At 32.6% G+C, this 13,457-nt stretch overlaps 3 protein-coding genes across 3 annotated transcripts in view; all 3 read left to right on the forward strand.

Moving 5' to 3' along the window:
- nst (phosphoglucomutase 3-like protein nst) overlaps positions 1-9,777 on the forward strand; it is a 13,961-nt gene extending 4,184 nt beyond the window's left edge. The window contains exons 7-16 of the mRNA XM_080154970.1: positions 103-210; positions 573-669; positions 1,152-1,242; positions 1,821-1,876; positions 2,100-2,196; positions 2,555-2,753; positions 3,147-3,200; positions 3,428-3,544; positions 3,681-3,790; positions 8,830-9,777. Coding sequence (XP_080011096.1) covers positions 103-210; positions 573-669; positions 1,152-1,242; positions 1,821-1,876; positions 2,100-2,196; positions 2,555-2,753; positions 3,147-3,200; positions 3,428-3,544; positions 3,681-3,790; positions 8,830-8,959 — 1,059 coding nt within the window. The 3' untranslated portion in view covers positions 8,960-9,777. The remainder of the gene's footprint in view (positions 1-102; positions 211-572; positions 670-1,151; positions 1,243-1,820; positions 1,877-2,099; positions 2,197-2,554; positions 2,754-3,146; positions 3,201-3,427; positions 3,545-3,680; positions 3,791-8,829) is intronic.
- Spase12 (Signal peptidase complex subunit Spase12) lies at positions 9,724-12,087 on the forward strand. Its single transcript, XM_080155055.1, has 3 exons — positions 9,724-9,869; positions 10,833-10,959; positions 11,635-12,087. The coding sequence occupies exons 1-3, from the start codon at positions 9,788-9,790 to the stop codon at positions 11,708-11,710; spliced, it is 285 nt and encodes a 94-aa protein (XP_080011181.1). The 5' UTR covers positions 9,724-9,787; the 3' UTR covers positions 11,711-12,087.
- The window catches only part of LOC145314973 (RNA-binding motif protein, X-linked 2-like), a 2,870-nt gene continuing 1,442 nt past the window's right edge, over positions 12,030-13,457 (forward strand). Inside the window, exons 1-4 of the mRNA XM_080155048.1 lie at positions 12,030-12,348; positions 12,540-12,713; positions 13,023-13,096; positions 13,324-13,441. Coding sequence (XP_080011174.1) covers positions 12,163-12,348; positions 12,540-12,713; positions 13,023-13,096; positions 13,324-13,441 — 552 coding nt within the window. The 5' untranslated portion in view covers positions 12,030-12,162. The remainder of the gene's footprint in view (positions 12,349-12,539; positions 12,714-13,022; positions 13,097-13,323; positions 13,442-13,457) is intronic.

The following is a 13,457-nucleotide window of genomic DNA, read 5'->3' on the forward strand; positions in this document are numbered from 1 at the left end:
CTAGTGGATAATAAAATTAAAAACTAAAGAATTTAATTAGGTATTTTTTTTTTTTTTTTTTTAGAAAACCAATTAGTTTAAGCATATTAATCTTGTTTGTAGGGTGGTTACGGTGAACCTTCATTGGAAGGTTACTATGGCAAGTTGACGGGAGCATTCAAGCAGTTTCTTGCTGGTCTAGATGGAAAGTTTGGAAACTATACACCAAAGGTAAAATTCTTATTAAGTATTGTACAAACATATAGTTAAATAAATAGTTACAGTATGAAATGTCTGGCCTACATGTACTTGGATTTGGCCAGCTAAAATTACTGCTAGCCGGCAGACAAAATTAAGTGTTAAGTACTATGTTTTTTTTATTAATAGCTTAGGTAAGATTTCCATAATCACTGAACCGATTGAGTTCTTCATTTTAATGAGGCAATACAGGTCCTTAGATATTTTTTGTCTTAAGTTTCAAGTCTTCAAATGGTTTTAGGCTATTTTTCTGACCTCTTCCTCCCCTTTGAATACTGAGTATGTATGCTATGGGATTGGGTTCAGCCACTAGAATCTCATTATATTCTTTGTAGATTGAATTTGATGGAGCTAATGGAGTTGGAGCTGCGGCTATGGTTGAATTTGCCAAGCATCTAGAGGGGGTTCTAGAGGTCAAGATGCATAATTCAGGTAAGGACTGTGCAATTCAAAATTTAAGGTTTTATCCATACAATAGTAACGGGATGTCTGTTAATGTAATGTGCATCAGTTAAGGATTTCGCTAGTAGCTAGTAGCTAGATATGGTTACCCTATACAGTAAAGCTTCTTTAATGTCCAGGTAAGGTTTATTTTGGGGGAGGGTAACTTTCACTTTCACAAGAGAAATCGCCCTTGAGGCCTATAGAGATGTATCTAATAGCTTTAGATAAAAGCATAGAATTATTATATTTAGCAGCGTTATATATAATAAGGGAAAAGCCTACAATACTAAAGGAAAAATCTACGTAATATTCAAATGGAATGAATATTCATTTTCTAAATATTAGCGTGTTTATCATTAGCTTTATATGAAAAAGAAACTACAAATTATAAAAATCCAGACCATTTGCCATGCTTCGTAATACTTTTGATTGCAACTTTCCTGTCCGAATATTACCTCTACCATATTAAGGTGCTGGTATTTTAAACTCTGGATGTGGCGCTGATTTTGTCAAGGTGTCCCAGTCTGCCCCTGAAGGTCTCAAGGAGACCAATGATGCTAGGTAAGATATTATTTTTAGGTGGGGTTATAGGCCTAAAATTAATTTTATTGCAATTAACTTCAATTAACTAAAATTCTTTGACAATAAAAGTGATTTAATGAGTCTATGGATAAAGTAGAGGTTCTAAGATTCTAAGATAAGACAAAAACTCAATTCATCATTATAAAAAGCTTGCTCTGAAAGCATCAATATATTTGAGAATTCCATAATACACAATTTATACATCCAATAGACAAATAAGAGCCAACCTGGTGTGTAGGTTTTGTGTGTCTCTTATTTGCAGATAGGCTTTGTGAATATCTGTGATTGCATGACTGATATATTTTCCATTTGTTGTTACTTTGACTTTCTTGAGGCCTTTGATAGTCAGTTGATGGTTCTTCTTGGTTATCTAATAAACAAGAGAGCATTACTGGTTAGCCATGGGAAAACAAACAGGAATTAAATAAACCAGGAAAAACTTAAGTTTAACTTTCCATGAAGTTTTTCTTGTGTTAATAAAAATTTATTTCGCTTGGTGGTTGCATCAACGTTCTTGTTCTATAGTTGTCAATATTTTATTAATGTTATCTGTTAAGGTGTGTTGCTGTGGACGGTGATGCGGATAGAGTTGTTTACTTTTATCAGAAGAACGGTAAGGAACAACTATAAAGAAACGTTGCTACTTCATAGTTTTGTTAGTCTTACAAGAAATATATTATCTGTAGCTTTTATTAGTACGGATACAACCAATCAAAAAATCTTCCAAAAGAATGTATGTTAATATATGTTATCTCTTTGGTCTAGTCATTGCAAATGCCCAAGATTTTAAAGAAATCACTCTTATTTTTAAAATAAAATCTTTTTATCCCTTGTAGGTGTATTTAATCTGTTGGATGGTGACAAAATAGCTACTCTTATTGCCGGCTATATTGGAGAACTTGTCAAACAAGCTGGACTTCAAGATCAAATCAAGTAAGTCTATTGGTTTTGTTAAATATATTTATTTCAAAGTAAGATTTTGTCATTCTTTGTATATTTTAAGTAGCGCCGCAGCTACTCTTGAATTTAAGTATGCTCTACAACAAAGGATCTAAAAAAAAATACAATAACTATGCAATCTTTAGAAATCTATGCAATGGTACTAGTATTGGGATACACAGTCTGAACTGCTACCAACAAATTATCGGTTAAGATTAACATTTACTGAAGTATTTTTATATAATTGTCAATGTTTTGAGATATAATACTATTCTTCTTAAGTCAAGTCTTCAATAAGTTGTTAGTTAAATATAATATAAAATAAATTTGATTTTAAAACCTTTATCTTTAGGCTTGGACTGGTACAAACCGCCTACGCTAACGGTAGTTCAACCGACTACATTGTGAACAAGTTGGGTGTACCTGTTGCTTGTGCCCCCACAGGGGTTAAGCATCTGCACCACAAGGCCTTGGAGTATGATATTGGCGTGTACTTTGAGGCTAATGGCCATGGAACTGTTATCTTCAGTGACAAGGCTCAACAACTCATTAGGAATGAATGCTTAAATAAAATATAATTGAACCTGTTGACTTTGATAATAAGAAAGACAGATGCTTCATTTTAATGACAACGACAGTAAAAAATTTAGACATAAAATTATTATATAATTTAGAGGGCTACAGTGCAGTTCATTAAATTGAAGATTAAAGATCTTTTATCGCTAATAAAAAATATAGGTTCTTATATTTAATATTCATTTATTTTCTACAATTATGCTGATGACTTATTTGACCAGGAAATACTTTTTGTGTGCTTTGTCCCTGGCCCTTGAATTTGATTTTGATTTGTTACATGTATTCAAAGAATTTTTTTTATAAATAGTAGTAGGTATTAAATCTATAAAAATATATGTGAGTTAATGAATTTAAGTATCGGTAAACCCAGGTCAACCGAGAGTGCTGTGAAGCTGCAACAGATCATTGATGTCATTAACCAGGTTTATTTTTACAATACAGCTTAAACATATTTTATAATTTTAAATCACACGAGCTAGGTATATACCTACCTAAGATCTTTTTTTCTTTGGTGGTTGATAAACACTTGCTTGTAAAATATATAATTTCCTAGGATCAATACAAGGGATCTCTAGTGGAGAGCAGAAATACCTGACTACTCTCATATATATGACTTTTTGCTGTTATGTATAAAATAAATTAATGATAGACTGTTGGTGATGCTATCTCTGACATGCTGCTAGTTGAGTGTATACTTGCTGCCAGGGGCTGGAGTGTTGAGGATTGGATGGTTCAGTACACTGATCTTCCTAACAAATTGATGAAGGTATTATAATTTATAATAGTTGTAATGTCCTTTTCTGTAAACTATTAAATGAGGTTTTATTCTTTTGTGTAAAGTTAGTAGATGAATTTAGTTTTAAGTTCCTGGATATCCATTGTAAACATAATTGTTTATTAAGGCAAGTGTGCGAGACAGAACCTTGATCACAACAAAAGATGCAGAGAGGCAGGTAGTGACCCCTGAGGGACTTCAGGACAAGATCAATTTTGCAGTTGCTAAATATAACAAGTAGGTTTTCTTTTGTTCAGTTCAGTCGCGTCTCTCTTTTGGACTGTGGAGTCCAGAGAATACGGCCACCCTGCTCCTCCATGAATTCCTTTTTTTGGCAAGTGCTTCAGCTTCTCCCCATGTTAATTTCAATTTAAAGAGGTCCTTTTCAGTGCTCCGCCTCCAGGTCATTTTTGGTTGTCCCCGTTTACGTTTACCAGTGGTGGGGTTCCATTTTAAGCACTTTTTTAAAAACCTATTTTGTTCCATTCTGAGCACATGTCCTAGCCATCTTAGTCTTTTAAATTTCACTTCTGCTTCAATACTATTGCACTTGGTCTTAGCATACAGCTCAATGTTTGATATTTTGTTTGGCCAGAATATTTTGCAAATTCTTCTTAGGCAGCTATTGTGAAATGCATTAAGTTGATTTGTTTCAGTTTTCACAGTTCTCCAGCATTCAGCTCCATAAAGAAGAACTGATTTTACATTACTGTTGTAAAGTCTGATTTTTGTTTTCAGAGCAAGTTTCTTTGAATTCCAAACGTTGTGTAGACTGTTGAAAGCAACCCTAGCCTTATCAATCCTGGTTTTAATATCAGCTTTTGAGCCATTTTCACTGCTGATAACACTCCCCAAATAGGTGAATTTGTTGCTTTGTTTCAATTGTTCACCATTTATTGTTATAGTTTGATCAGGGTTTGTAGGTATATTCATAATTTCAGTCTTCTTGACATTAACAAAGAGCCCGACTTGTCCTGCGTATTTGACTAGTCTATCTGTCTTAGCTTGTAGATGTTTAATTGTTTCTGAAATCAGTGCCAGATCATCAGCAAAGTCCAGATCTTCTAGGTGTCCTATTATGCCCAGCTGGAGACCACGTTTTTTGTCCTCTGTGGTTTTCTTCATCACCCAGTCAGTGACCAATATAAATAGAATAGGTGATAAAATGCATCCCTGTCTAACTCCAGTGCTTATTTTAAAGAAATCAGATGTCTTATTGTTTCCAACTGAAACACAGGCTTGGAAGTTGTCATAAAATTTAGTTATCATAATTATCATCTTTTCAGGTATACCATAACTTCTTAGTATTTTCCAGAGTGTTTGTCTGTGTATGGAGTCAAAGGCCTTAGAGAAATCAACAAAATTTACATGGAGTGGCTTGTTAAATTCAACACATTGTTCAATAACTGTCCTAAGGGTGAAAATTTGGTCAACACAGCCTCTTCCAGCACGGAACCCAGCTTGTTCTTCTCTTAGTTTATTGTCAATTTTCTCATCAATTCTGTTTAAAATAACTTTACATAGGACCTTGCTTGGGATAGAAAGCAGCATAATTCCTCTCCAATTATCACAATTGTTCAAATCTCCCTTCTTAGGTAGTTTTATGATTATACCTTTAGACCAGTCAGTTGGTATCTTTTCTTGTCTCCAAATTTTATCAAAGAGATCAGTCAGAGTCCTAGCAGAAAGATCTATGTCTGCCTTAAGCATTTCAGCAGTTATCAAGTCAGGTCCAGGTGCTTTGTCGTTCTTTAGACTATGTATAGCAGCTTTAACTTCTTGAATAGTTGGTGGTCTTGTGTCTATGTCTATTTCATGTCCTGGTTCTGGTTCAGCAGTAATTTCAGGTTCAGGTCTGTTCAACACTTCTTCAAAATGCGATTTCCACCTTTCAGCAACTTCTTTTTCTGTAGTGAGTAATTTACCATCTTTAGCCTTGATAGTTTCACCACTCTTTTTGTTATATTTGCCACTTAATTGCTTGGTTATGTTGTATACTGTTTTCATGTTACCGAAGTCAGCTGCTCTCTGGGCCTTTTCAGCCAGATTGTCAATGTAATCTCTCTTGTCTTTCCTTGTGCGCTTTTTGACTTCTTTGTCTTTAGCAGTATATTCAGCTCTTAAATTGCCCATGTCAGCCAAATGTTGAGCATTATGAATTTTGTTTTTAAGATTCTTTCTCTCTTCTATTTTGTTCCATGTTTCTTCAGAGATCCAGTCCTTTTTCTCTGGTTTCTTGTGTCCTAGGATTTCCTTAGCAGTAGATTGAAAGTTTTCTTTAATTGAAGTCCATGTGATCTCAGTCTCGTCATTTAGGTCCTCTAAGACTTGAAATCTATTTCTGAGTTTTAAGACAAATTCATTCTTTATCACTGGGTCCTTTAATCTTGAAGAATCATATTGTCTGCCAATCTCACTCTTTTTATCATGGCCAGTACGCTTCAGCTTTAATTTAATCTTACTGACAACTAGTTCATGGTCACTGAATATGTCGGCTCCTCTATAGCTCCTACAGTCTTTCATTGATTTGACCCATTTTCTATTGATCATAATATGGTCAATCATGTTTCTTGTTTGTCCATCAGGTGTTGTCCAGGTATATTTGTGAATGTTTTTGTGTTGGAATAATGTACCTCCTACGACCATATCATTATTTAAACAGAATTCAAGTAAAAGTTCTCCATTTTCATTTCTTGTACCTATGCCAAAGTGTCCCATTGCATTTTCCACTCCAGTCCTGTCAGTTCCTACTTTAGCATTCATATCTCCAAGAACTAGACACATGTCATGTTTGGGTACTGAGTTTCTGATTGATTGCAGTTGATCATAAAACTCTTGTTTTACTTCTTCACTTTTGTCATTTGTTGGGGCATAGCATTGGATAAGGGTCAACTTGCAGTGCCTTGATTGGAATCTAGCCTTAATTATTCTGTCTGATATAGGTTTCCAGTCTATTAGTGAATTGACATGTCGTTTTTGGATAATTATAGCAACCCCATACATATGTTGACTTTCATGACCAGAATAAAGTATTAGGTGGCCATCTTTGGTTGTGGTTTGTCCTTGTCCTGTCCATCTACATTCTGCAATTCCAAGTATTCCGATATTGTAACTTGTCATTTCTTTAACTACTTGGGCTGTTTTAGTTGACTCATACATTGTTCTAACATTCCAGGTTCCTATCTTACAGCTTTGCTTAGAACTTATTGGTCCTGTCATCAAGTTGATAGCTTCCTTTCGGGTTTCACCATCATCTTTCATATTCTCAGTAAACTGAGCACCAGTTCCAACAGTTCTTGTTTCATGCACACCTCTGGCTGTGTTAAAGCCATAAGTGTTTGAGGTTTTGTGGGTGGTTTCGCTAACTGTGATGATTTTTTTACAGGTTTTCTTTTGTAAATACTTTAAAATAAAAACAATGATATAACAGTTATGTTTAATGAAATTTTTCATCGTAAATTATTTATTTGTCTTTGGATGAAGAATAAAAATATCTTCCTAATTACTGTTCCCTTTCCCGTTTGTCTACTCTTTAAGAAAATACCACAATAACTTTATATAAAGGTGGAGGGGGGGGGGGGGGGGGTGTTAAAATGTGGTGACTCGTGCCACGACATACCAGCAATTTTATTTTGGGCGCTGCTCCCTTAGTTTTAAAGAAAATTGTGTCACTAATTACCCCAAGTTTTGACATATTTAAAAAAACGGCGGCGGGACCGCCGCTCCCGCCGTTCGCCGTTTTTTATTGCATTTCTCGCCGTATAAGGCAATTTGGAATCATTTGAGACCATGTTATTTTTTTCAAAAAAATTTTCCCTTATAACCAAGAAAATAGTTCTTTTGATTTTGATATCAATATCAGATAAATGTATATAAAATTAGTGATCAAAAACTTTTTTTGTTATAACTTTTTTTCAACCCTATTATTGATTAAAATGCACTTTTAGGTTTACTCATTACCAAAGTAGCACATAAAAACTCTTTTTATTAAGTCATGAAACAAAATAAATTCAAATTAACAATTAGGCGTTTTTAAAAGCTAAGCTTTTCTATAATTAGGGTCAGTCCGTCCGTACGTCCGTCCGTCCGTAACGGATAGCTTTTTTCGTTAATTTAGGCATGTTAGAATTGTCCTATCGATTTCAAATTTTGCATGGTGATTCCTTTAGTAGTTAGGTACGACTTAGAAAGCGTAGCAACTCTATAATCATCACCAAAATGTCCGTACGTCCATTTTAAACATGTTGATTTTTTTTACTTTTTTAACAACAAATTTTTATGTGATCTAATCATCCGATTGATCTGATTTTTGGTATATTGATTCCTGAGACAACAAAGTATAATGTAATTAGCGAAGCAACTCTATAATCAAGTTCTAAAAATGTTAGCATGTCCATAAACATTATCCTGAATCAAGCAGATTTTCAACAAATTTTGCTTTGACTCTTATACATTTATATTATGATTATTCAGTTCTGACACTTTACAAGTGTTAATGTCCGTTTGTCCTACCGTTTCTGTGCTTCGCTTTTATGGATGTTGTCATCCTTGTTTTATAATGCAGTAGACCATTTTGAAGTTGGTTTTTTTGGCATTTATTTTGTTTAATTACTTCATAAAAAGAGGTTTTTTTTTATGCACTACTTCGGTAATTCTTAAACCTAAAAGTGCAATTTAATCAATGACAGTGTTGAAAAAACTTAAAACATGTTTTATAGTTTTTGATCACTAATTTTATATACTTTTATCTGATATGTATATCAAAAGCAAAAAGAACTATTTTCTTTAGATTTTCATACTTTGCAAAAATGTCTTGGTTACTTTTTGCACTATATTGACTCTAAAAAGGATTCTATATCTGATTTTTACATTTCATATGTAAGGTGAAAAAAGTAACACAAAACAAAAATTTTTTGCCTTAAGTATGTTCTAAACTTATAGATAAACAACTTTCATAAAAAGATTTTTTTCTAAATCTGTCCTTTAAGGCATGAAATTAATTTTGCAAATTAACATTGCAGATTTTTGCAAATATGATTTCTGCCGATTTTCTAATTTACATAGGCGTTTTCTATGTATATTCCTCTTTCCAAAAATACCTCTCTTGTCAAGATTAGATAAAAGAATCTTTATGGTCGAGATTCCATAACTGTCTAGAAGGTATCATATTTCAATGTTATTCTTCGTCTGTTTGATTAATTCAAACACTATAAAATTTATCATGAATAGTACAACATGTTTTACTTTCAAACATAATTAATACATTCATTATTTAGGGGAAGATCCTTTGTGAGGCCTAGTGGTACTGAGGATGTTGTTCGTGTTTATGCTGAGGCTGACACTAAGCAAGCTGCTGACGACCTGGCTAATGATGTTGTCAACATTGTCAAAGAGATGCTGGCCTAATTGTCTTCCAGTTAACATCACTTATATTAAAAAATGTTTATTTTATTTTTATTGTTGTAAGTTACCATAAATGCTCAAAATTTCAAATTATTTTCCTCATATTTATCGTATTTTATTATTTTAATTAATCAGTATTACTAACCTTAATAATATAAATTTGTTTTTATTTATTTAATAATTTCGACCTATTTGGGTGAAATACTTTCTCTATACAGCAAATTGAGCTTCAAATTTTTACCAAATCTTGCCTTGTCATCATTTTAACATTCCTAGTCCTGGTATCAAAGATTTATTTGATTGTAATTATGAATTATATTTTATATCTAATTTTATAACGTGTAGAACAATTGTGATTAAAACCTGTGATTTTGCCAACTAACAAAAAGTGATTCAAATTGATTGTGTTTTTATACTTACTATTTTATATTAGATTTTTTACTGTAGTTTTGTTACCATTGTTGACACTAGATATTTTTATACAAAAGTATTTTTTAAAATTAAATGAGAAAAGGAATATTTACGATTGAATGTAAAGAATAGTTAACTGTATTGCATTATTCATGATAAATCAATGTTTAAAAGTTCAAAAATATGTTTTTAAAAATGTAAGTTTATTGCAAAGCATTACCTACCTTCTATACAGGGGTGTATATTCTGCAAAATAGGGGAAAAAATTAAAAATTTTGCAGCAGGGGAAAAAAATGAATCTTATGCAGAATATACAACCCTGCTTCTATAGAAATAGTTCCGTTAATCAATAGGTTTTTACCAATAAATTTTAATGCGAATTTTGCATGATGAATTGTAAACTTTTCAGAGTTTACTAGAATGGAGTTTTTTCGTCAAATCCCCGTGCATATGGACTTTGTTGGTCAGGGTAGGGCTGAGAAGCTTTATCAAATCATAATAGGTAGATTTTTAGAATCTTTATTCTTTTTAGTAGCGAAGCTACTCTATAATTTGAAATGTCCGTCTGTCCGTCTGTCTGTATGTCCGTATGTCTGTCTTAGTTTGGGGGAAACGTGATTTTCTCGGCTCCTATAAAAGATAAAAGGCTGAAATTTTTTGACAACATTCCCATTATCAAGGAGCACAATTAACTATAAAACATCATTGGCGATAGGACTGCTTTTTAGCAGGTTTTAGGCTATTTTTGTATTTTTCACATTTTTCTCCATATCTTTGGTGTTTATGGTCCGATTTCCAAATTCTTTTCAGTTATAGAATCAAAATTAAATTTCCTATCGTTTCAAGAACCAACTATGACGGTCAGACTGCCTTTAAGCAGGTTTTAGGCTATTTTTGTATTTTTCACATTTTTCTCCATACCTTTGGTGTTTATGGCCCAATTTCCAAAGTTTTTCAGTTATAGATATCAAAATTAAATTTCCTGTCGTTTCAAGAACACGTCAATGGAGGTCAGACTGCCTTTTTGCAGGTTTTTGGCTATTTTTATATTTTTCACATTTTTCCTCATGTCTTTTGTGTTTATGGTCCGTTTTTTAAAATTTTTGTAGTTAAAAATATCAAAATTAAATTTCCCGTTTGTATCCAGTATGTAATTTACTTTGACCATCAGTCTGTTAGTCATAGTACTGAGATATAAATAAATATTAAGAAATTAAAAACAAATGTTGAAAAGGTTTCGTGATTTTTTCCTAATATACATTCTTTTGTCAACTAATATCTAAATTCCTATTTAATTGTCTATGCTTCGCTACTTATGGATGTTGTCATCCTTGTTTTATTACTATTAAAGCCAGCTGTCATTTAACAAAATTTACTCTTAAGGAATTGAACTTATAAATATATGGTCATTAAAGAAAATAAATTTGAATCCATACATTAACATTGTAAATTATTTTTTTTTCAGTTCTATTCGGAGCCGTTGGACTGGTATGGGGTTACACTATCCAACAGTTTAGCCAAACAGTTTACATCCTTGGTGCTGGTTTGTTACTTGCAAGTCTTCTTACTATTCCTCCCTGGGGTATTTATAGGTAATAGTTTACATACTTGGTGCTGGTTTGTTACTTGCTAGTCTTCTTACTATTCCTCCCTGGGGTATTTATAGGTAATAGTTTACATACTTGGTGCTGGTTTGTTACATGCAAGTCTTCTTACTATTCCTCCCTGGGGTATTTATAGGTAATAGTTTACATACTTGGTGCTGGTTTGTTACTTGCTAGTCTTCTTACTATTCCTCCCTGGGGTATTTATAGGTAATAGTTTACATACTTGGTGCTGGTTTGTTACTTGCTAGTCTTCTTACTATTCCTCCCTGGGGGTATTTATAGGTAATAGTTTACATACTTGGTGCTGGTTTGTTACTTGCTAGTCTTCTTACTATTCCTCCCTGGGGTATTTATAGGTAATAGTTTACATACTTGGTGCTGGTTTGTTACTTGCTAGTCTTCTTACTATTCCTCCCTGGGGTATTTATAGGTAATAGTTTACATACTTGGTGCTGGTTTGTTACTTGCTAGTCTTCTTACTATTCCTCCCTGGGGTATTCATATCAATGTGAAAGTTTGCAACCATCGAGTTTAAAGAACCACCCTATATCATGAAATTGACCTTTCTCTCCCCATCCCATCAGCATGCTATATTAATTTGTTTCATATCTTTTTTTTTATAGTTAGAAAGGAATATAATAAATATATTTCCTATTTTAGATCCAAGCCTCTGAAGTGGCAAGAACCTAGGAATGAAAACGATGTTTCTGACGGGAAAACTAAGAAGAAAAAGTAGAAGCCTACCTCTCTACCCATCTCTTCCTTTCCTTACCATTACTATTCTGACTTTATCAAATTTCCATTTAGAATCACTATATTATTTTGGAAAGATTTTTATTCAAGTTTCCCTGTGTTTAATTGTATAAATTGAAAAATTTAATTTTTATTTGTTTTTTAACACTTTTATTTTATTTATATTATTTTAAATAAATGCTTAGAAAGCCTAGTTAGGTTGTATCATGAAAAAATATAATTTACCATCCCAATAAAATTAACTTTTGTGTGGTCTCATTTTATGTTTGTATTGTTTTGTTTGAATAAAATGTGATTATGTATTTACATATGATATTTAACTATATTGTCCAATATAATTGCATTTATATCTTTTCCAGATTTAGATAATTTCTATGAATTAAAATTTTGGTGCCAAAAGTTTCCACGTGATAATTTGGCGCGAAAACATTAAAAATGAATCCTCTAACACAGACGCGGAATTTGATGAAGCTAAATGACCGGGAGTTGGAGCTGGGTGTTGCTGGCACCAAGAACTCCTGGCACCAGGAGTACAAGGACTCAGCCTGGATTTTCATGGGTGGCCTGCCATATGAGCTAACAGAGGGTGATGTCATCTGCATGTTTAGCCAATATGGAGAGGTAAGTAACTTTTGTTAATATTAACCAAATGATATCTTTCTATCTCAATTATTTGTAGGTAATAAAAATTTCATTAATTTAAGATTAAAAAGCACATAAATTCCCTAATTGAATTTTTTAGTTTGGTTTACTGTGATTTATTGAGTTTTAAGTTTCTTATGACTTGGTTTTAGTATTAACTATTATTTTAGGTTGTTCATATTAACCTGATACGCGACCACTCAACAGGTAAAAGCAAAGGATTTGGTTTTCTTTGCTATGAGGACCAAAGAAGCACAATATTAGCAGTTGATAATCTGAATGGGTTCAAGATATTACAGAAAATGATCAGAGTTGATCATATTCATCAGTATAAACTTCCAAAGGTTTGCTAGTTTACATTTATAAACAATCTCTAAATAAACTATGTTATGACCAATAAAATGTGTTTTACATTAAGACAAAGATAGTCCACCGTCAGATATATTTAATCTCCAATTTAAGATAAAAGAAAATTCTGTCTGACTTACTTCAAGGCTAAAATAGTTTGATATCTGGCTATTTCGATGTCCTTACATCTCTTTTCCATGTTCCCAAATGTTTTTATGTTTTGAAAGTTTCACAACTAATGAGTGCAGTATTTAATTTCATCACTGGACTTAGTGATACATGCTTTATTTGTTTAACTGTCTTAGGATCTAGAAAAGTTGGATCAGGATAAGAAAGCTTTGTTTATGTCTGGAGTAGCACCAAAAATGATCTCAGAATCAGGGACATATGCTTACATTATTATTTTATTTAGCTATATTTTAGCTGCTTTCACAATGAAATATTGATTGAAACCTTTTACAGAAACATTATTCTGTTACTATTTTTATACTAAGTCAAAACAATCACAGAGTCCTAAATTGACAGAGGGTGAGAAATATTTCTTTTTCTGATAAAAAAAAATCTAAATTCAAAATAGCGGCATGTTAATTTAAGCTTTTGTCCACTAGAGTCCTCTAGTGAGGAAGAATATGAACTACTAGAATCTGAACCTGAAGATGAAAAGAAGAGTAAAAAGAAAAAGAAGAAGGAGAAGAAAAAGCATAAAAAGAAGAAAAAGAAAAAGGTTATTGTGTTTTTAG

The sequence above is a fragment of the Acartia tonsa genome, chromosome 1 (genome assembly GCF_053477335.1).
Source record: "Acartia tonsa isolate MP-2025a chromosome 1, ASM5347733v1, whole genome shotgun sequence".
NCBI classification, from domain to species: Eukaryota; Metazoa; Arthropoda; class Copepoda; order Calanoida; family Acartiidae; genus Acartia; species Acartia tonsa.